Here is a 22,150-nt window from a genome sequence, read left to right on the forward strand (position 1 = left end):
GACCGGCATACCAGCAACAGTAAGTGATAGACTTAGTGCCAATAATAAGAAACTCAGTCTTATGGGCATTTAATAAAAGAAAATTGGCTTGTAGCCACAGGTTGAGGTCAGATATACATTTAGTGATGGATGGGGGTGGGAAAGGTGCATGAGGCTTAAAGCTGAGATAAAGCTGAGTGTCATCAGCATAGAGATGGTATTTTAATCCATACTGTCGTAAAAACTCACCGAGTGGCAGAATATAAATAGTAAAAAGCAGTGGTCCTAGCACTGAGCCCTGAGGAACACCCTGAGCAACCGGAGCTAAATCTGATTTACTATTACCCAAGTGTATAAACTGACGCCTATCCGAGAGGTATGAAGTGAACCAAGAAATAACGGTGCCAGAAAACCCAAGATCACGGAGCCGTGAGAGCAGTATTGAATGATTGACTGTATCGAAGGCAGCAGTGAGATCGAGGAGTAGAAGAAGAGAGGCATGGCCATTATCAGAGGAGAGAAGAAGGTCATTTAGCACATAAACAAGGGTGGTCTCAGTGCTGTGCTGAGCACGGAAACCAGACTGGAAAATATCAAAAAGATTATTGGAAGACATGTACTGGAGTAGTTGGGAGGCCACCACACGTTCAAGGATCTTTGAGAGAAATGGTAGATTAGATATTGGGCGATAATTATTTAAAACAGTAGTGTCAAGATTTTGTTTTTTGATAACCGGGGTGATGGCAGATGTCTTTAGATCTAATGGAACGTGACCAGAAACAAGAGAAAGATTAACAAGATGACAGATAGAGGAGGATAGAGAAGAGACGCCCTGTTTTAGCAGTGATGTAGGCAGTGATGGCTGGGTTACCTTGAGAAAGTAATCCGATTACTGATTACTGATTACTCCTTTTAAAAGTAACTTAGTTACGTTACATATTACTTGATTTTAAAAGTAACTACGTTAGATTACAAGTTACTTTAGTAGTTACATTCAGCAGCAAAATAAATTTTTCCAATACTCACTTTATTGGCAGTGCATTTTTAACAGTAACAATGTATTGAAGCAGGTTCGGTAACCGAGGCAGAAACTGCTTAATCCAAAAATCCCGAGGAGGGAAACTTTATTGATAACGCAACCCTGGCGCGCGCAGGCTCCGCCCCCCAGTGTCACTTAAAGGGCAAGACTCGCCGTGAGGAGTAGGAGTCGCTACAGTATCTCCTGACATTACGTTTGTGTAGCTGCGCGGTATTATTTGTAAATTTATTTGTAAACGTAATACAAGCGAACTGGGGTGGGTTTCCCGAAACGTTCGTAGCGCCAAGTACTTCGTAACCTCGTATGAAACGTACGAGGTTAAGAAGTGCTTAGCGCTACGAACGTTTCGGGAAACCCACCCCAGTTCAGTCAGACAGCTTGTGAAACGAAATACCATTACAATTTCAAGCATTTTAAAGTAGGCGACGTTAGTCAAAATTCCAGCACTTTTCAAACGTGGAACACAAAGCAACATTGAAATTGGTCAGGTAAATGTTCCTTCCCCTGTTTTTGAGGGGTGTTTCTTTACACTACCACACGTCGTTACGGGAGGACACTGCACAGAATGACTTGTAAAACGTGCTCGCGCTCTCACAGGGTCGCGCGCAGCGTGCGGAGTCGAGCGCTACGCAAAAGTAGAACTGAGCCAAGAAGAAAGCAAAAATATATATTTTACTAGGGAAAATATAAATAGTAACGCACAGTTATTTGGATAAGTAACTTTAATCTGATTACTGGACTGGAAATAGTAGCGCGTTATATTACTCGTTACCGAAAAAAGTGGTAAGATTAGAGTAACGCGTTACTAAGTAACGCGTTACTGACATCACTGGATGTAGGTATGGGATCAAGAATGCAAGTAGTAGACTTGGAACTGGTGAGGAGTTTAATGATAAGATCAGAGCTAACTAACGAAAAAGTGGAGAATGACAGAGAGGGTGAGACAGTCATCTGGGAGGAAGTGGAGAAAGAAGAACTACGTGATTGAACCTTCAACAAGTCCTGGTAGATAACTGAGACTTTGTTAGTAAAAAAACTAAGAAATGTGTTACATTGATCGGATGTAGGGGCCAGTGGAGATGAAGGGGGACGCAGTAGATTATTAACAATTTTAAATAGTCGTTTGGGGTTGGAACCAGAGTTATTTATTGCAGACGTGTAGTATAGAGCACGGGCTGAGTTTAAGGCATCCTTATATTTGGTCAGATGGTCAATATAAGCCTGGTGATGAACAGGCAAACCAGTTTTCTTATAAAGCCGCTCAAGACGCCTGCCCGTAGTCTTTAGAACACGTAGGTCAGGTGTGAACCAGGGTGACACGTGGGTGGAGGGAACGTATCGAGTTATGACAGGTGCTAAGGAGTTCAGAGTGTCAGAGAGGGAATGATTGTAGACTGATAGGGCAGTGTCAAGATTGGGAATAGTGGGAAAAGGAGATGATTACAGGGCACAGAAGAACACCAAAGAGTTTACAGATGTAAGTTTACGGTAGGTGAGAAGTGTTTTGGAGGAAGGAGGCAGAGTGCTAGGAGAGAGACATGAAGTGATAAACAGATGGTCAGATACCCCAGTGTCATGACCCACCACATTGGTAATAGTTCCAGGAGTGGAACAAATTAAATCCAGAATGTGGCCATGTTTATGGGTAGGAAAATCAACAAGCTGATGCAACTCAAAACAGCTTAACAGTGATGAAAAGTCAAGAGAACCGGATGAGACAGAGTCAGTATGGATGTTGAAGTCACCAAGGGTAACCAGAGAATTTGATAGAGGACTGAGAGTGGAAAGGACTTCACCAAGTTCTTGCAAGAAGTCAGAGACCGAGCTGTTAGGGGGGCGGTAAACTAACAAAAGTACAGATGAGTTGTAACCAGATGTTTTAACTGCCATGCATTCACAGTGAACTGTTTTCTGAATTGTAATTTCACTGATAGTATATTTACTATTAAATATGACAGCTAAACCTCTGCCACGACCACACAGTCTGGGGGCAGAGAGATGTTTAAACCCAGGCGGGGCAGCAGCATTTAAATAGTAGTAGTCATGCTGTAACTGCCAGGTTTCAGTCAGCAGGAGGAAATCAAGGCGATGCTGTCCGATGAGGTCATTGATAAGGGCAGCTTTATTGGAGACATTTATGTAATGACTGAGATTACTGAACAGCCCTCATAGAAACAGTGTAGGAACAGATATGGTTCTGCTATGTTCTTAGTTCTGAGGGGGTTAAAGCAAAACATAATATTCATATTCCCATGACTCTTTAGGTTGTAACACAAGAGACACTGGACTGTCTGACAATAACAAACCCACGTGAGTGCAACAAACCCAAATTATTTTTATGTGAGAACTAGGGCTGCACGATTAATCGTATTTTTATCGTTATCGCGATGTGAAGTTTCACGATAAACACATCGAAAGAGCCACGATAACTCCTTGAATAACAGCAAACTCAAATTGCGTTATCCTCGTCCAGCAATAGAGGGAGCTATTCGCGCTGCAGACTATGATCACGTGACGTAAGTAGGCAAGAGGCAGAGTGAGGCAGAGTTGCCAGGTTCGCGGTTTTCACGCCAAATTGGGCTTGTTTGAAAATCCAGCCGCGGGTAAAAATTCTGGGGCCGCGGGGTGCGGTTTTTGGGCTACTTTTGAGTTGGGCTACTGCGGAAGTTACAAGTCAACACTAAGAATCGATCGCGATATAATACTTAATTTGTCTCCAGTTCACACTCGCAACACCCCCTCCCCTCCGCCGACAACTTACACTCGCAGATTTTGTGCGGAAAACTTTTGTAGGACCTGGCAACCCTGGAGTGAGGTGAACACGCTCATCAGACACGCGATTTGGTTTAAGCCTGGTTTACACTTGATGCGGCGCGAGGGTCCGGGAGACGAAAATAACGTAATCGCGGTGGCTTCGCCCGTGTGCAATTGCCTCGCGCGCTGTCGATTCACGAGGTCGTGCACCTCTCGAATTTTGTAAGTTCGCGCGCGCCGCGTCTCGGCGCAATGAGAACAGTCATGTTTGCAGGGTTCATACACCTATACAAGGTGGAATTCAAGCACTTGTATGTCACTTTCAAGGTCCATTTCAATTATTCCCAGCACGTTATTGAATTAAATATTTATACATATACTCTAAATGATTCGAAATAATTCGCTTTTTTATCACATTATTTAATGTTATTATTTATTTAAAGTTCGCGCGCACCGCGTCTCGGCGCAATGAGAACAGTCATGTTTGCAGGGTTCATACACCTATACAAGGTAGAATTCAAGCACTTGTACGTCACTTTCAAGGTCCATTTCAATAATTCCCAGCACGTTATTGAATTAAATATTTATACATATACTCTAAATGATTCGAAATAATTCGCTTTTTTATCACATTATTTAATGGATATTTATTTTCAAAACGCCCAATCTTAACGTCTTCACGTTCTCTCATGTTTCGTCCTGGAATTACAAGAGGCTCGTATTTGTTAACGTAATACAAGAGAATTGTTCAGTCAGACAGATATTTGTTGTGAAACGAAGTAGTTACAATTTCAAGCCTTTTCAAATACTTTAGCCTAAATTCCAGCACTTTTCAAACCTGAAACACAAAGCAACATTAAAATTGGTCAGGTAAAAGTTCATTCCCCTGTATTTGAGGGGTGTTTTTATGTTGGCTTGCGAAGCAGCCAACATACTGTTCTCTCTATTCTTCTTATTATTATTATTCTATTCGAGTTTTCGGTAACTTTCACAGGTCGCAGTTTTTGAACTAGAACCTTGAAAATTGGCAGGATCACAGATCCCATATGGAAGAAGTGTGCTTGTGCTTTTGGGACATATCGGACATACGGTGTCCTCAGGACAAGTCCTCAAAGTTGACTTTTTCCCATAGAGAATGAATGGCGGAATGTTCAGAACTGAACATTCCGTAAGGGAAATCCCCACAGGCTCACACAACACACGCACGGAACCTCTTCTCTCCCTCAGTCCCTGCAGCAGTATTAACTGTATAACTGAACAACCACTCAATTTTAACTAACCCACAACCAATTACCCCTCAACAGTAATTGCCCCATAACAGTAATTGCCCCACCACAAATAAATACCCCCTCAAAAAAAAAACAAAAAAAAAAACAAGCTTTTACCTGGAACTACACAATAATCTTAATACACATCAACAACAATAACCCCAACAGGTCAATAACCCCTCAATATCAACTACCCCACCGCCAATTGCCCCTCAGCAGTAATTGCCCCAAACAGCTAAGTTACCTCTTAACTTTAACAACCCCATTAAACGAATAGCCTTCAACAATATCAAATACATCAGCATTAACTACCCCAATGGCAATAGCCCCTCAACAGTAATTGCCCCACCACAGGTAATTGCCCCTCAACAACAAATACAACATCTAAACAAGCTTTTAACAGGAACTACACAGAAATCTTTAAAGCTATCAACAACAATAACCCCAACAGGTCAATAACCCCTCAATGCCAACTACCCCACAGCCAATTACCCCTCAACAGTAATTGCCCCACCACAGGTAAATACCCCCTCAACAAAACATTCCACATCTAAACAAGCTTTTAACAGGAACTACACAGAAATCGTTAAAGCTATCAACAACAAAAACCCCAACAGGTCAATAACCCCTCAATGTCAACTACCCCACAGCCAATTACCCCTCAGCAGTAATTGCCCCACCACAGGTAAATACCCCCTCAACAAAACATTCCACATCTAAACAAGCTTTTAACAGGAACTACACAGTAATCTTAATACCCATCAACAACAATAACCCCAACAGGTCAATAACCCCTCTATATCAACTACCCCACAGCCAATTACCCCTCAACAATAATTGCCCCACCACAGGTAAATACCCCCTCAACAAAACATTCCACATCTAAACAAGCTTTTACCAGGAACTACACAGAAATCGTTAAAGCTATCAACAACAATAACCCCAACAGGTCAATAACACCTCAATGTCAACTACCCCACAGCCAATTACCCCTCAACAGTAATTGCCCCACCACAGGTAAATACCCCCTCAACAAAACATTCTACATCTAAACAAGCTTTTAACAGGAACTACACAGTAATCTTAATACCCATCAACAACAATAACACCAACAGGTCAATAACCCCTCAATATCAACTACCCCACAGCCAATTACCCCTCAGCAGTAATTGCCCCAAACAGCTATATTACCTATTAACCGCAACAACACCATTAAACTAATAGCCTTCAACAATAACAAATACATCTGCATTTACTACCCCAATGGCAATAGCCCCTCAACAGTAATTGCCCCACCACAGGTAATTGCCCCTCAACAAAACATTCCACATCTAAACAAGCTTTTAACAGGAACTACACAGTAATCTTAATACCCATCAACAACAATAACCCCAACAGGTGAATAACCCCTCAATATCAACTACCCCACAGCCAATTACCCCTCAGCAATAATTACCCCAACAGCTAAACTACCCCTCAACTGCAACTACCCCTTTAGCCAAATACATCAGCATCAACCACACCAGTCAATTTAGTAGCTGATGCCTAGTGCTACACTGATTATCATATTGATGCCATTTGTCTATCCTCCCCTTCTATCATTTCATTCATCCTTCCATCCTCCCATAGGAATGCATTGATTTAATCAATCCCTTAATTTTCAAGATATAGTGATCAAACTTCGTAAAATGACTCAGGAGCTGATGCCTAACACCACACTGAATATCATATTGATGCCATTTGTCTATCCTCCCCTTCTATCATTTCATTCATCCTTCCATCCTCCCATAGGAATGCATTGATTTAATCAATCCCTTAATTTTCAAGATATAGTGATCAAACTTGGTAAAATGACTCAGGAGCTGATGCCTTGCACTGCACTGAATATCATATTGATGCCATTTGTCTATCCTCCCATTCTATCATTTCATTCATCCCCCCATCTCATAGAAATGCATTGATTTAATCAATCCCTTAATTTTCAAGATATAGTGATCAAACTTGGTAATATGACTCAGGAGCTGATACCTAACACCACACTGAATATCATATTGATGCCATTTGTCTATCCTCCCGTTCTATCATTTCATTCATCCCCCCATCTCATAGAAATGCATTGATTTAATTAATCCCTTAATTTTCAAGATATAGTGATCAAACTTCGTAAAATGACTCAGGAGCTGATCCCCAACACTACACTGTATATCATATTAATGTCATTTGTCCTCCCCTTCTATCATTTCATTCATCCCTCCATCCTCCTATAGGAATGCACTGATTTCATCCATCTCTTAATTTTCAAGACTTAATGATCAGACTTGGTGAAATTACCCAATAGCTGATCCCTAGCACTTCACTGAATATCAATTAACAGTGATAACATTGAAACAACCTTTAACATCATTTAGCAGGTTGTCAACATTTAAACAGCCTTCAATTTAGCAGGATATCAACATTAAAACAACCTTTAAAATTAGGTCAACAACATTCAAAACAGCGTTTCAGCTGCTTTGCAAGCCAACATAAAGTTTGTTCACAAACTTTGCCTATCTAGTTTTTATACTACTAGGCCTACATATCGTTTCGGACAACACTGCAAAGAATGTGACACGGCAAGATTAAACGCTTCCGCCGTTCGTGGAGGTTAACGAGGTGTGCGGAGTCGCTCGTGAAAGTATAAACCTAGATTGAATCTATTGTTGAATAAACCTGCAAAATATTTGGAATTATTCTGGATTCATTACACAGTAAAAAACAAAACAAATTAACGTGCTGCTGTTCAGAGAGACACTACATTTCTGTATTTTAATCTTAATTTATCGTGGTTCACATCGATATCGGGATATCCAACAATGTTATCGCACATCGCAATTCTAGTCCATATCGTGCACCCCTAGTGAGAACTTCCTGAAGAGAATGGAGAAGGTTCTCGTGAGGTAAATCTTTGTTACTGCAGGCTATGCTGAGTTGTGTGTAATTAAACATTACAGTGATGGTGAAAGCTGTCACGATACGGCGGGCCCCCCACTGGTCATCACCCCCATATACAGCGGCAGTTGTCTTGTTGTTGTTGCTTTGTGGTCATCCCTCAGGTGGGCGGGGCCTATGATCCGCCTCACCAGACGGTCATTTGTTTGTCTATATATGTCTTGTCTTTGTACCAGTTGACTGCTGGTTATTATATCCTTAATTCGGATTGAGTCAGAGGTTTTTGTTATACATTAAACCCTCTTTTTTCCCTGAGACTTGGCGTGATCGCTTCCTTTTTCATTCGCATCCCTGCCTGTCACAAATGCTCTGTGATTGTAGTGGTCATCTGACTCTTTACAAAACTCCGATTCTTTATTAAAAACCGTATTAGCTTCATATGTGTTGATGGAAAGTGGGTGTCAGATATCCAATCATTGGATGTATAAACACATGATGTACAAAAAAGGACTTGAACAAAGTTAATTTAACTTTGACAGGGCTAAATTTTAATAATCTACCATTTTGTTTTTAGACTGAAGATAAGGTTCACAGGAAGTGATGTGTTGTGACATCTCAGCAGTTTGATCCTTTGTGATTCATTATTTGTTTTATGTTTCAGAGATGTTGTGGAGTTCTGCATTTCACACACAACATAATAGGGAACAGGTGCTAGTATTCTGGTGATTGGGACCGAGGGACTGGTTTGGTGCTCGGGGGTGTGTGTTGTGAAGCAGTGTGAACTGAGACACGCGCCCTCTGGTGGCGACCCGGCCTCCCCACTGTGACAGAAACATTATAAAACTAATAGTTTTCACGAGATAATGGTCTCACTTCCCTCGTCTGACAATCTGCTCTTCATGTATTTCAACACCATCATGTTTTTTGTTCTACTCACTATAGTGAATGTGAATGTGTCCTGTATGAATAAATATCCATTAACATCATTACTGATGTTGTTGTCATTTAGTTTTAATGGAAGTTGAAATTCCAGAGTCAAGTTTGCAGACATCCCTATTTTTCCAGAGGTTCCAGGAGTCTCCAGCATTTTAATAGGGACTCAAGATTAGAGACAGAACTAGAGACAGATTAGAGTCCAACATTCAACTTTTTTGAGATTTGATTGACTGAGGCAGAGCATGAGAGAGGGTGAGACACACACACACACACACACACACGAAGACACATACCTACTGCGGCATCATATGTAATTCCATCAAACATAATAGACAGTTCATCTTATGTTCATAGATAGAGATGCTCTGATGTCTTAACATGTTTTGTGTTTGTGTAACTCGTGTTTTAACATGTTGTTTAACATTATTTGAAATGTTCACACACACTGTCCTGATGTTAGATGTAAGAGTCATGCCCAAGGTTAATGCCTAATGAACATTCACAACATTGCCTTTGGTGTTTTTATGCTTTAATTTTCTGAGTTCACTGCATACTGTAACTGTAGGACAGCATGACTGTCAGTATAATCAGGGGAGATGCACCCATACAGACTGAACCCCTGCTTGATACTCTAGGAGGATACCCACCCAACCAGATAAACCACCCCCCCCCCCCCACCCCTGTGACCCCGACGTGAAGATAATGGATGGATATATCTTGTAAGGTCGATGGAATTAGCATCCACAAACATCAATACTTGGGTAAGCACTAGAGCAAAAGAAAAAACACGTGCCAAGATTGAGCTTCAAAAAAAAAATAAAATCTATTGAAATTCTGACATTTCATTCCTTTCCTTATTCTTATAACTCAAATAGCATGGTCAAAACAATCTAACCTACGTCATATGGATCGGGCCATACTATGTCTAACAAATAGGAGTGTGTTATATTTACAAAGTAATTAAATGTTAGTCATCAAAATCACACGTGTAATTACAAACATATATCTTACAGACCTAATACTTGGTTAATTACAATATTACTGTTCTATGTTATTGTGGATCATTGTTTTTAATTCATTTATTTAGATGTCTACCTTTCTGTGATAGAAAGCGGAGTGCGAGGTGAGAATGGAGGTAAAGATATTGTTCACAATCTCTACAGGGCAGCACGTCATAATAAAGCATTGTGGAGATCTGGCGCCATCTGGTGGTAGTACATGTAGTCACAGGAGTACTAACGCACCTCCTCAGCTAATGATCACGCTGGTCTGAAGGAACCAGCTTATCGGTCTATCACTTCTGTGTGCAACACTTTTCCCAATAAGAGAAAAATAATGAAGAAAATCAAAAATAATGAAACAAAAATATTGAAAATTTTTCAAAACTGCAAATAGAAGGACAAGAATCTGTGATGTTATTTGTGGTCAAAGACGCGCGCTTCACTTTCTTGTGCAGTTGTGCGTTTACTCTGTCACATCACACGTGGTGATGTTGGACATTGCAGAAGAGGTGTGATAGTGCACATTAAAGAGTCGTCTCCTACATTAGAGGAAGTGAATAACAGAGAGGAGGAGAGAGGAGTAACACACACCTGCTGTTAAAGACTGATGAGCTGAATCTGTACTGATGACAGAATAAACAGTTTTATTCAACATCGTGTGATGTGATTGGCTTCTTGTGCATTTTGGTAACTGGATGCATTCAGTGGTTCAGAGGACTGTGTGATTGTCTCATTAGACAGCCAGTGTCTCGTCTTTAGGCCACAACGCTTCATTTGCAGCGTGTCTGAAGTAGAGCAGTGTGAGGCACTCTGGGAAAACCTCCTCCTGCAGGTTACAGCCTCACTCTGCAATCGTACCCATATTAGACTGACAACCAGCACCACTGTGTCCAGTAAAGACATGTGGTTACACTGGCAATCACACACCACCCAACATAATTCAATCAATCAATCAATCAAAGTTTATTTGTATAGCGCTTTTAACAACTCAAGTTGTCGCAAAGCAGCTTTACAGGGTTTACAAGGTTAACAATACTATGGGTCCAGAACCCTAATGAGCAAGCCAAAGGCGACAGTGGCGAGGAAAAACTCCCTATGATGGTGGGGAATAGGAAGAAACCTCGGGAGAACCAAGACTCAAAAGGGAATCCATCCTCCATTGGGCGGCCCGTTAACACACAAATACACAAGTCACACATAATTCACACAATCAGACTAGGTAAAAGGTAGAATTGAAAGTTCTGGGTTTTGATATTGTCACTGTAAATGTCTGTTGATGAATGCCAGGCTTTCATTCCGTGTCGGAGCAGTGATGCTGGTATTGTAGGCTCCGACTGCAGTGTTACTCCCCAGGTGAACCCCGGTATCAGCACATCCACCGGCAGCCAGACCATCCCCCAGGTGCCTGCAGGTGCCTGTATCCAATCGTCTTGGGTAGAGCCATGCAAGAAGATAGATAATACAGACTGAGTGGACATGAATTTAAACCACCGTTGATTTAAATCGTAGCTCACGTGCCAGTGATCAGCATGTGGCTCCGGCAGACTAATCTATAGCAGCATAACTAAAGGGAGAGGTTCAGAGGTGACCACAGGCATGAGGGCTCACTGAGACATTGCTTTCCAGTCAAGTCATAGTCACAAATAGAGTGATGCCAAGACACAGCTGGATGACAGCATCAACATCTCAGATCACCAGAAATCTCAACGTCTGGGGGCCCCCAAGCCCCTACACCTTACAAGGGGAATTTTAGCTGAAGGCTTGACTAAACAGGTGAGTCTTAAGTCTAGATTTAAAGATTGGAACTGTGTCAGAGCCTCGGATTGGAGCTGGAAGGCTATTCCATAATTGAGGGGCTTTAAAAGAGAAAGCTCTGCCTCCGGCTGTAGTTTTACAAATTTTTGGAACTACGAGAAATCCAGCATTTTGGGAGCGCAAAGGGCGAGATGGGTTGTAGTAATCAATGAGTTCACTCAGATATTGCGGGGCTGTCACGGTGAGGCGGCCCCCTACCGGCCGCCTCTGTCCACAGCGGCTGTGTTGTTGTTGTTTTGTGACGTCGTGTACGCCCCTCAGGTGGGCGGAGCCCGTGATCCGTTCCCACCTGATGGTCGTTTGTCTGTCTATATATGTCTTGTCTTTGTACCAGTTGACCGCTGGTCATTATATCCTTAATTCGGATCTATTGCACGGGTTTTAGGTTTGCACACTTTATATTAAACCATCCTTTTTCCCTGAGACTTGGCGTGATCGCTTCCTTTTTGTTGCTCACACCTGCCCGTCACAGAATGACCAGCCACCCTTCGGAAGCCGCCGAGTCTCTTTTTCTTTCTCCTTCGTTCGTGGTCATGTCTCGTGGTAAGTGTTTGTCTGCGTGGTGTCTGATTGAAGAGATCCGCCGTGCTTTTGTGTTGTTTGTGGCACGGCGAGGGACAGGGCTCTCGCCCTGGAAATACTCTTCGTGTTTGTTGTTTGTTTGTGTGTGTGAAGAGTTCCGCCGTGTTTTCGTGTTGTGTCCGTGGCACGGCGAAGACCAGGAATGTCTTCCTGGCGATAACTCTTCGTGTTGTTGTGAATGTGTGTATGCGTGAACGGACGTGTCGATCGATATGCGCGCTCGTTGTGTTATATGTTACATGTTCTGTGTGTGACGCTGGTGCCGCTCCTCACCGTCGCCTCGCTCCCCGTGTTGTCTTGTGTTTCATGTGGGGAGCGACTGCGAACGTGAGCGGCGCGTCACTGTGTCTGTTTATGGAGAGCGCGCGTTTGTGGGTCCCGTCTGTTTGTGTGTACGCCGTTTTTTGTTTGCTTGTCTAGTCTTTGCGTGTGTGTTGTGTCCTAACGTGTTGTCTAATGTTTGCGTGTAATTCCACGCATGCTCCTCCCCCTGAATGTGTGTTTGGGGGGGGACCGGCTGTGGTCCCGTGCCATGGGGTGTGGCACGGAGGGCGTCTCTCCCAAGGGAGGCCCTGAATAGGGTAAGGCGCGTTTGTGTTTTGTGTTTGTGTGTGTGTGTGTGTGTGTGTGTGTGTGTGAGGGTGTGTTCTTTGTGCAGGTGCTTCTCCTTGGCAGTGTTCCTGGACCTTGTGGGGGTCTCCACCTGGCAGGAGCCCCCTTGTGTTGTGGGGTGACCGGAGCCCGGTCGTGAAGAGCCCCTCCCTAGAGGGCTGGGGCCCCCGGATGTTTGGGGACCATGGGGCTCCGGTCTGAAAAGCTCCTGCTGGGGATGGAGATCCTCCCTCCTGCCCGGGGTGACCAGGAGGCCCTTGGGGCTGCTCCCTAGCCCGCGTCGGGGGTGCTCTGGGCCTCGGTCTCTGGCGCTCCTGGGTTGGGTGGAGGAGTCCACCTTGAGATGAGAGGCCCCGGGAGGGGTTGGCTCCCCAGGAGGCTGGGGTGACCCCTAGCAGAAGGCAGGGGTCAGCTCTGGGATGAGGTAGGTCCAGGAGGTGAAGTAGCCACGCCTTGGAGAGGTAGCCTGCACACCCACACACACACACAAGGGACGAGAGAGGAGCCGTAGCCCCTCGTCCTCACACTCATGGGGCTTACCAGCTGAATGCCGGTTAGGGCGTGAGGGCCCTGTGACCGACTGGGGCGTGGTTTTGTGTTGTTAACGGCCCGGTCGGTCCAGGGTCCCGCCCAGGGAGGTGAGCTGACTAATGTTATGTGTTTTGTGTTTCAGCTCGTGGACTGCAGGAGGTGTGTCCCTGCCTGTCCTTGCCTTCCTGCCCCTTCATGTTGTTGTGCAGCCGCTGTGTGCCACACACCCAGTGGAGGGGAGTGCGGCTTGGTGGGGGGGTCTGTCACGGTGAGGCGGCCCCCTACCGGCCGCCTCTGTCCACAGCGGCTGTGTTGTTGTTGTTTTGTGACGTCGTGTACGCCCCTCAGGTGGGCGGAGCCCGTGATCCGTTCCCACCTGATGGTCGTTTGTCTGTCTATATATGTCTTGTCTTTGTACCAGTTGACCGCTGGTCATTATATCCTTAATTCGGATCTATTGCACGGGTTTTAGGTTTGCACACTTTATATTAAACCATCCTTTTTCCCTGAGACTTGGCGTGATCGCTTCCTTTTTGTTGCTCACACCTGCCCGTCACAGGGGCAAGACCATTTAACGCCTTATAGGTTAACAGGAGAACTTTAAATTCAATGCGATATTTAATCGGCAGCCAGTGTAGTGCAGCGAGAGTGGGACTAATATGATCGAATTTCCTAGCCTTGGTTAGGACTCTAGCTGCGGCATTTTGTACAAGTTGTAGCTTCTTTATGGACTGTTTAGAGCATCCAATTAGAAGACTATTACAGTAGTCCAATCTCGACGAGACAAAAGCATGAACTAGCTTCTCTGCATCAGCTAAAGAAAGTAAGTGTCTCAGCTTGGCAATATTACGTAAATGGAAAAAGGCAGCCTTAGTGACATTGCATACATGTGTGTCAAATGAAAGATCAGAATCAATAGTGACACCTAAACTTTTTGCAGTAGATTTTGGTGTTACTGAAAAACCATCTAGGGTAAGGGGAATATCAGCCCAATTGCTTCTAACAGCTTTAGGCCCAAGAATCAGTACCTCAGTCTTGTCAGAATTTAGTTTAAGAAAATTAGACGCCATCCAGTTTTTAATATCCTGGACGCAGTTCTCAATCTTGAGAGTTGTGGTGGTATCATCTGGATTAGAAGATATATACAACTGAGTATCATCTGCGTAGCAATGGAAGCTAATACCATGCCTACGAATGATAGTGCCCAGTGGTAGCATATATAATGAGAATAATATGGGGCCCAGTACAGATCCTTGTGGGACACCATACTTTACTTTAGAATGCTCAGAGCATTCGTTATTTACTAGCACAAATTGGTAACGATCTGTCAGGTAGGACCTGAACCAGGAGAGTGCTTGACCTCTTATGCCAATGAGTGTCTCCAGTCTATTAAGTAGAATATTATGATCAATGGTGTCAAAAGCAGCACTGAGGTCTAGCAGTATGAGAAACGAAATGTGTCCTTTATCAGAGGATATTAAGAGATCATTCAGTACTTTAGTTAGTGCTGTTTCAGTGCTGTGATGAGCTCTAAATCCAGACTGAAATAACTCTAAGACATGTTCTGTCTGTAAGAAGGAAGAGAGTTGTGAAGAAACTACTTTCTCTAAAATTTTGGATATGAATGACAGATTAGAAATTGGCCTATAGTTGGACAGTTCTTGGGGGTTAAGACCAGGTTTTTTAATTAGCGGCTTGATGACTGCAAGTTTAAATGAACTGGGAACGTAGCCCAGGCTCAGAGAATAATTTATTATAGTAAGCAACGGTTCTACATTGCTGTGCAGTAATTCTTTAAGTAGATGGGTTGGTACAGCATCTAGTATGCATGTGGAGGGTTTAGCAGATTTCACCAGTGAAATAAGCTCCTCACGACCAATTGGGGAGAAGGACTCGAACAGGGCATCAGAGCTGACCAGACAGCTGTCAAGGTGCATTGGCATGTTGACAGGCTCTGAGATAGCACTACTAATGTTTTCCCTAATTTTATCAATCTTATCATTAAAGAATTTCATAAAATTGTTACTGCTACACTCTAGTGGAATAAGAGAATTGTTTTGTTCATGACTCCTCGTAAGGCTGGAAACAGTTTTAAAAAGGAGTCCTGAATTGTTTTTATGTTTTTCTATTAAGGCCGATAAGTATAAGGACTTTGCCATATGGAGGGCATGCTTATATTCAATAAGGCTGCTTTTCCATGATAGTCTATACACTTCTAACTTCATATTTCGCCATTTACGTTCCAGGATCCGCGCGGCTCGTTTGAGGCTACGCGTGTGCTCATTGTACCATGGCGCTATTCTTCTCTCCGTGGCTCTCTTATATCGTAGTGGTGCAACTTTGTCTAAAGCTGTACGAAGGGAAGTCTCGACGTGCTCGGTGAAACGCTCTAGTCCTTCCGGAGCTACAAGTGGATCAGTGTTTGTCAGACCCGGTAAAATATCAGTGAGCGCGGCTATGGTGCTGGGTGTTATAGCTCGTTTAATTTGATAATTCACACACAGTACACAACAGAACTGTTACATGTCTTTCACAGTCCTGTTGGTCTTCCATTTGTTCTACTCTTCCTGTTCTACTCTTACTATTTTTAATATCATTAGTGTTAATATCATCATCATCTAAAGAACTTTGTAAGCTTATTTTTAAAGGTTCTATACATACAACAATTATTGAGAGAGAGAGAAATAATGAGAAAATAATGTTCTCCTTATTAATAAAAACCAAATTGACCCAAACTTTCATAAATTGCTCGTTTTCTTTATTTTTGTCTTTCATCATTTTTAGTGAATTAGTGAAATAGCAGAAGAGATGTAAAAATGGGAGACAAACAAGTACATCACTCAGACCAAGTGTCTGACGCAGGAAGTGTGTTTGTCATTTGTGACCTGCAGCAACTGTTACAGGTGCTGTTACTCTCTCATGGATTCTGTCGTTCTCTTTGTGTTTCTCCTCTGTATCTCAGGTAAGATCAGCGCTGGTTCAATCCTATGAACCACCTGTGTGGTCTTCAGTTTCATGGGTGTAACTGGTCCTTTATTAGCTGACCTATTTCAGAGTGCAGTGTGGCTCCAAACATCTCTGAACTGATCTTCAATTTAACATTGGACATACATCCTACCTGATCAGTACTGAGATCCAGACAGTGATCTTTGTAAAGCAGTGTGTGTGTGTGTGTGTGTGTGTGTGTGTGTGTATCTGCAGACTCAGAGTGCATGAGGACGCCGAAGCACATTGCTGTAAAAAGGGGAGATTCTGTCACTATTCCATGTTTTTATGATAAATCCTATAAATCAAACAACAAATACTGGTGTCATGGATACTATCGGTCCTCTTGCACCATAGTAGCTTATGCAAACACACATGGACGCACATCAGTTATTGATCATCCAACCCACAATATGTTTACTGTGGAACTGAACAGACTGAACACTGATCACTCTGGATGGTACTGGTGTGCTGCTGAAATTGGTGGTAAATATGATGATATGGATTATTTGTATCTGACAGTTAGTGCAGGTAAGAAATCTCTCTGTATTAAATATAGACTTGCTGACTGTTTGTAAGGCTTGTATCAGATGTTTCTTATGATGGAGGACATGTTTACACTGCTGTATTTATATGTGTTTGTTCAGCTCCTGCGGTGTCTGTGTTGGGGAGCAGAGTGAGTGGAGAGGAGGGGAGCAGCGTCAGTGTCCAGTGTCTCTACAGTGCTGCATATCAGAATAAACAGAAGCAGTGGTGCAGATCTACAGACTGGAGCTGCTACACAGTGGGGAGGACTCACATATCCCAGAATTCAGCAGTGGTGATCAGGGAAGGGATTAGATCCTTCACGGTGGAGATGACTGGACTGAAGAAGAGTGATGCTGGCTGGTACTGGTGCTCTGTTGGAGATGTACAGGTTCCTGTTCACCTCACAGTCAGTGATGCACTCAGAGGTATGCTTGCATGTACCTTTGTGTTTTAAATGGTGAAACTATATGTCGATGAACATGTAAAACATGATAATACTGACTAGAGACATAATAACTAATCCTGTGTCTGTGGTGTGATGCTAGATTTGGTCCCAGTGTAAAAGAGTAGAAGTCTTTTCTGTCCTCATAGTGACAACAGCTGTGACAAAGACACCTGAAAATAAGAAAACCAGCATCAGAGATGTTAATCCACACACCACTCCAGGTACCAGAACTAATATGTATCTTATAATGGCAACAATTTTACATCTTTCACTTTCTCATGAAGCTTTTCACACCTCAGTATCACATGTGGTGTCATTCTGTGTTCTGCAGTGACACCATCAGAGAATCTAAAAACCACTGCCAACAATGACTGGACAACAGCCAAGTAATGTGTGTGTGTGTGTGTGTGTGTGTGTGTGTGTGTGTGTGTGTGTGTGTGTGTGTGTGTGTGTGCGAGAGTGTGCGAGTGTGTTTGTGTTCTGTGTATGGTGGAAAACATATTCCTCACGCTGGTTTCATGACTATAAAACATGTACGTATAACTAATATAACCACACTGGATTAGTGACTATAAAATACGTATGTATAACTAATATAACCACACTGGGTTAGTGACTATAAAATACGTATGTATAACTAATATAACCACACTGGGTTAGTAACTATAAAATACATATTTATAACTAATATAACCACACTGGTTTCATGACTATAAAACATGTACGTATAACTAATATAACCACACTGGGTTAGTGACTATAAAACACATACGTATAACTCACATAACCACACTGGGTCTGCACACTGCAGGTATGGGACCATCATGACTGTTTGGCTCCCAGTGGCGGTGGGACTGGGGCTGCTGGTTATTCTGGTCATTCTAACCTGCACTCTGAAACACAGACAGACACGCAGTAAGCAGGCGACTCCATCTCCTGTTATACTGGCACTCTTGAAAATATTAAAGTTAATGCCAGTAACCATATTAGTGTTAATAAAACTGATCAATTTTAACAAAGGTTTATAGTGCTGTAACTGTTGTATGCTTGTATTGCGATCCTATGTATTATCACAAATAAACATCTTATGTTGTGATGGGAAAACTGTATCTGCTGACATACAAACTCATAACAATTTTCCCCAGGGGAAAACCAACGTGGGAGCAGCAACACTGCTGACACAGTTAGTATTGTGTTTGATTGGTATTAGTGCTGCATTTGTTGGTTATTAGTGTTTTGTTCAGTTATTATTGTGTTTGATGGATATTAGTGTGGAGTTTGTTATTATTATTGTGTTTGGTGGATATTAGTGTTGTGTTTGATATTAGTATGGTGTTTGATGGATATTAGTGTTGAGTTTGATATTAGTATGGTGTTTGATGGATATTAGTATTGTGTTTGATATTAGTATTGTGTTTGATGGATATTAGTGTTGTGTTTGTTATTATTATTGTGTTTGGTGGATATTAGTGTTGTGTTTGATATTAGTATGGTGTTTGATGGATATTAGTGTTGTGTTTGATATTAGTATGGTGTTTGATGGATATTAGTGTTGTGTTTGATATTAGTATGGTGTTTGGTGGTTATTAGTGTTGTGTTTGATATTAGTATGGTGTTTGGTGGATATTAGTGTTGTATTGTTTTTCCAAGATAAGCTGCAAGTGATGCAAGTCAGCCATATTAGCAGTTAGATACATTGTGACTCATCTAATACAAACAGCACCAAATACTTATTCAGGGATCATTACTGATTAGCTTTTTGTTTCCACAGTCTTCACCTGTTCAGCTTCATACAGATGTCATCTACAGCTCTGTAACCATAGTTCCCAAACGTGAACCTGTAAGTATGCTGCTAAACATACAGTCAGGTCTGTTGTCATGAACACACCCATTAATTCACTGTCCCGAGCCAAAGACAAGGGAGCACTGGCTGGTTGACATCAGTAACTGTTTATGAGAATAGTTCAACCTGTTGTAGCTGTAAATGGGTGTCTAGCTTGCATTCAGTTTCAGTGTCCTTATCAAGCCTTTTGCTGGTGATACAGCCTGTAATCAAAGAGCATCCTGGATGGTAGTCTGTGGTTCACCATGTACCAGACCTCTAAAACTGCCCCATTGTTCAGCTCTCTCCCACAACCACAGATGACGGGGTGATCTACAGCTCTGTGCTTCACAAGTAAGACATGGCGGTATCGAAGTGTCAAAAATGGCCTGGACCACAATGCACTGACATGTGCATGTGGAAAGTTTAACCACTTACACAGAGGTCAGTCCTGTGCAAGTGCTGTGAGTTCATGCAATCGTCGTCTCGTGGGAAATCTTCAGCTTGAGCAAGTGTGAATAAGTCGATGAGTCATTAACTGCGAAGTTCTTCATGTCAAAACATGCTTTAATAAACACTGAAATGTACTTGATTTTCTGTTCATGTTGTGGTCACACTCCCATCTGTTTTGCTAGTAAATGTACTGTGACTCTATATGTTTTGGGACTGACCAGAACACTCATGTTCATACTCAGTATACCATTTAATCATCCCTAATTTTGCATGCTCAGAACTGTATAGAATGCATCACTTATTTTCGTTCCGCAATGGTTATGCTTAATTATACTCAATACTTTAAATGTCAATGGTTGATTGATGTTTGTTCACGAGTGGCTACTACGCTAATTGGGGCTACCACACTGTAGGCCTACTGACCGCTGTCTAATGTAAACTACACAAACCTATCGAGGAGTATTTTCAGGTGCCTTATGAAATTTTATGTGGTGTTTCAGTGTCTTTAATTTGTTTCCCACATTCTTCACATGTTGTTCCTTCAGTTTTGTCCAAGGATTTAAACTCCCTTTCTTTACATTGAACGCTTCTCTCTGATTTCTCTCACACGTCACAAGAAAAGGGGGCTGTGTCCACATTACCGAAACAAACGTAAGGAATAATGCCAAAATGAATGCACAAAGAAAGTATTTTTCTATAACTTGTGTGTGAGTGACTTTTATTGTCCACGAGTCATATTGGACGAGTCAGAGTCGAATTGAGAGTCATTATGGACGAGTTTCAAGTCAAGTCTGAAGTCTTTTTGTTGTAGGCGACTTAAGCGCGAATTCGACTCGAGTCGCTCACTCGACTGCCCATCTCTGGATCCTCCCAACGAACACTGATTAGATCCCAAACTCGTGGTCTCCCTCTCGTGGCAGCCTGCTGGCATTGCGAACCACCAATCACAGTAAAGATTTTTATTTGTCTGGATAACAAATCAGCCGTCTTTTAACAAGTGAATAAGTTGAATGTAATAATTGATTTATTTCAAGGAATATATTCACCAAAACATTTATCGACAAGAATGCTTAAAAATAAAACACAAACCTGGGCATTTATGGTCCTACCTGTCACGGTGACAGCTCCGGACCCTTCCCTGTGGGCGTGCCGCTACGTTGTCTGTGTGCCGTTGTGTCCATGTATGTACTTCCGTGGGTGTGGGTTGTCTGTGAGCGTGTTCGTAGTCGCACCTGTGCCTTGTCTTGTGATCACGTGGGTCAGCGTTATTCACCTAATAAATTTTGTTAAATATTATTAAAATTAAAAATTATTTACAAACTTTATTTTTTTTTGGGGGGGGGGCTAATTAAATCTTCATATTTCATGCTATTCAGGTCCGTGCTTGTGTGTGGGAGGGGGGTTGTTTGTGTTTTCACCAAGTTAGAGCAATAATTCTTAAACACGACACATCCCTGTTTCACTGTGATATCAGAATCAGAATTCTTTATTGATCCCCGAGGGGAAATTGCAGATGTTACAGATGCCCGATTGCATACATCCAATAAAATATATGTTAAATATATCTATAAATCTATATATACACATGTATATACATACATATAATAAGAATAAAGTGGCAAAGTAAGAGTAAAGTGGCAAATGCAGTGGTGAAGTGATCTGTGTTATTGCACATTTTGTTTTGCACATATTAAAACTATATACTGTATATAAGTTGCTATTGCACATATACATTTTAGTTACACATGAAGTGAGAAGTTGAAGTGTTTAATGGCCACAGGTAGGAATGACCTCCTGTAGCGCTCTGTGGTGCTTTTGGGTGGAATGAGTCTGGTATTTAATTAGAATATATGTACTTTCTTGGTTTATTATCATATTTAGTGTTATATGCAACTGTGAATCATTGTTTTTTATTCATCTAAATGCCCACCTTTTAGAGTGAGAGGTGAGAATGAAGGTAAAGATTTTATCCACAATCGCTACAGTGAATCTCATTAGAATAAAGCATCGTATAGATTTGGCCCAGCTAGTGATCACGCTGGTCTGAAGAAACCAGCTAAGCTGTCGCTCTATCACTTCTGTGTGCAACACTTTTCCCAATAAGAGAAAAAATAATGAAGAAAATATAATATCAAGAAACGAAAATATTGAAAATTGACAACTTTTCGGAAACTGCAAATATAAGGACAAGAATCGGTGATGTTGTTTATGGTGCTACTTTTGTCAAACATACACGCTACACTTTCTTATACAGTTGTGCATTTCCTCTGTCACATCACACGTGGTGATGTTGGACATTGCAGAAGAGGTGTGATAGTGCAAATTAAAGAGTCGTCTCCTACATTAGAGGAAGTGAATGACACGGCCAGTACTGAGAGGAGGAGAGAGGAGAAACACACACCTGCTGTGAAAGGCTGATGAGCTGAACCTGTACTGATACTCCCAGTTCTTCCAGTACTGATTGAAACATGC

At 42.2% G+C, this 22,150-nt stretch overlaps 1 protein-coding gene and 1 long non-coding RNA gene across 2 annotated transcripts in view; both read left to right on the forward strand.

The window, feature by feature from the left end:
• Nucleotides 1-16,436, forward strand: part of LOC143483336 (polymeric immunoglobulin receptor-like) — a 33,512-nt gene extending 17,076 nt beyond the window's left edge. Inside the window, exon 5 of the mRNA XM_076982179.1 lies at nt 16,408-16,436. Within this exon, the coding sequence (XP_076838294.1) occupies nt 16,408-16,436 (29 nt within the window). The remainder of the gene's footprint in view (nt 1-16,407) is intronic.
• Nucleotides 16,437-17,273: 837 nt separating this feature from the next.
• On the forward strand, nt 17,274-20,937 carry LOC143483167 (uncharacterized). The gene is made up of 5 exons (XR_013122423.1): nt 17,274-17,383; nt 17,550-17,624; nt 17,735-17,789; nt 18,549-18,586; nt 19,175-20,937. It is a non-coding gene; the product is annotated as an uncharacterized LOC143483167 (long non-coding RNA).
• The last annotated feature ends 1,213 nt before the right edge of the window (nt 20,938-22,150 follow it).

This window comes from Brachyhypopomus gauderio, chromosome 19 (genome assembly GCF_052324685.1).
Source record: "Brachyhypopomus gauderio isolate BG-103 chromosome 19, BGAUD_0.2, whole genome shotgun sequence".
Taxonomy (NCBI): Eukaryota; Metazoa; Chordata; class Actinopteri; order Gymnotiformes; family Hypopomidae; genus Brachyhypopomus; species Brachyhypopomus gauderio.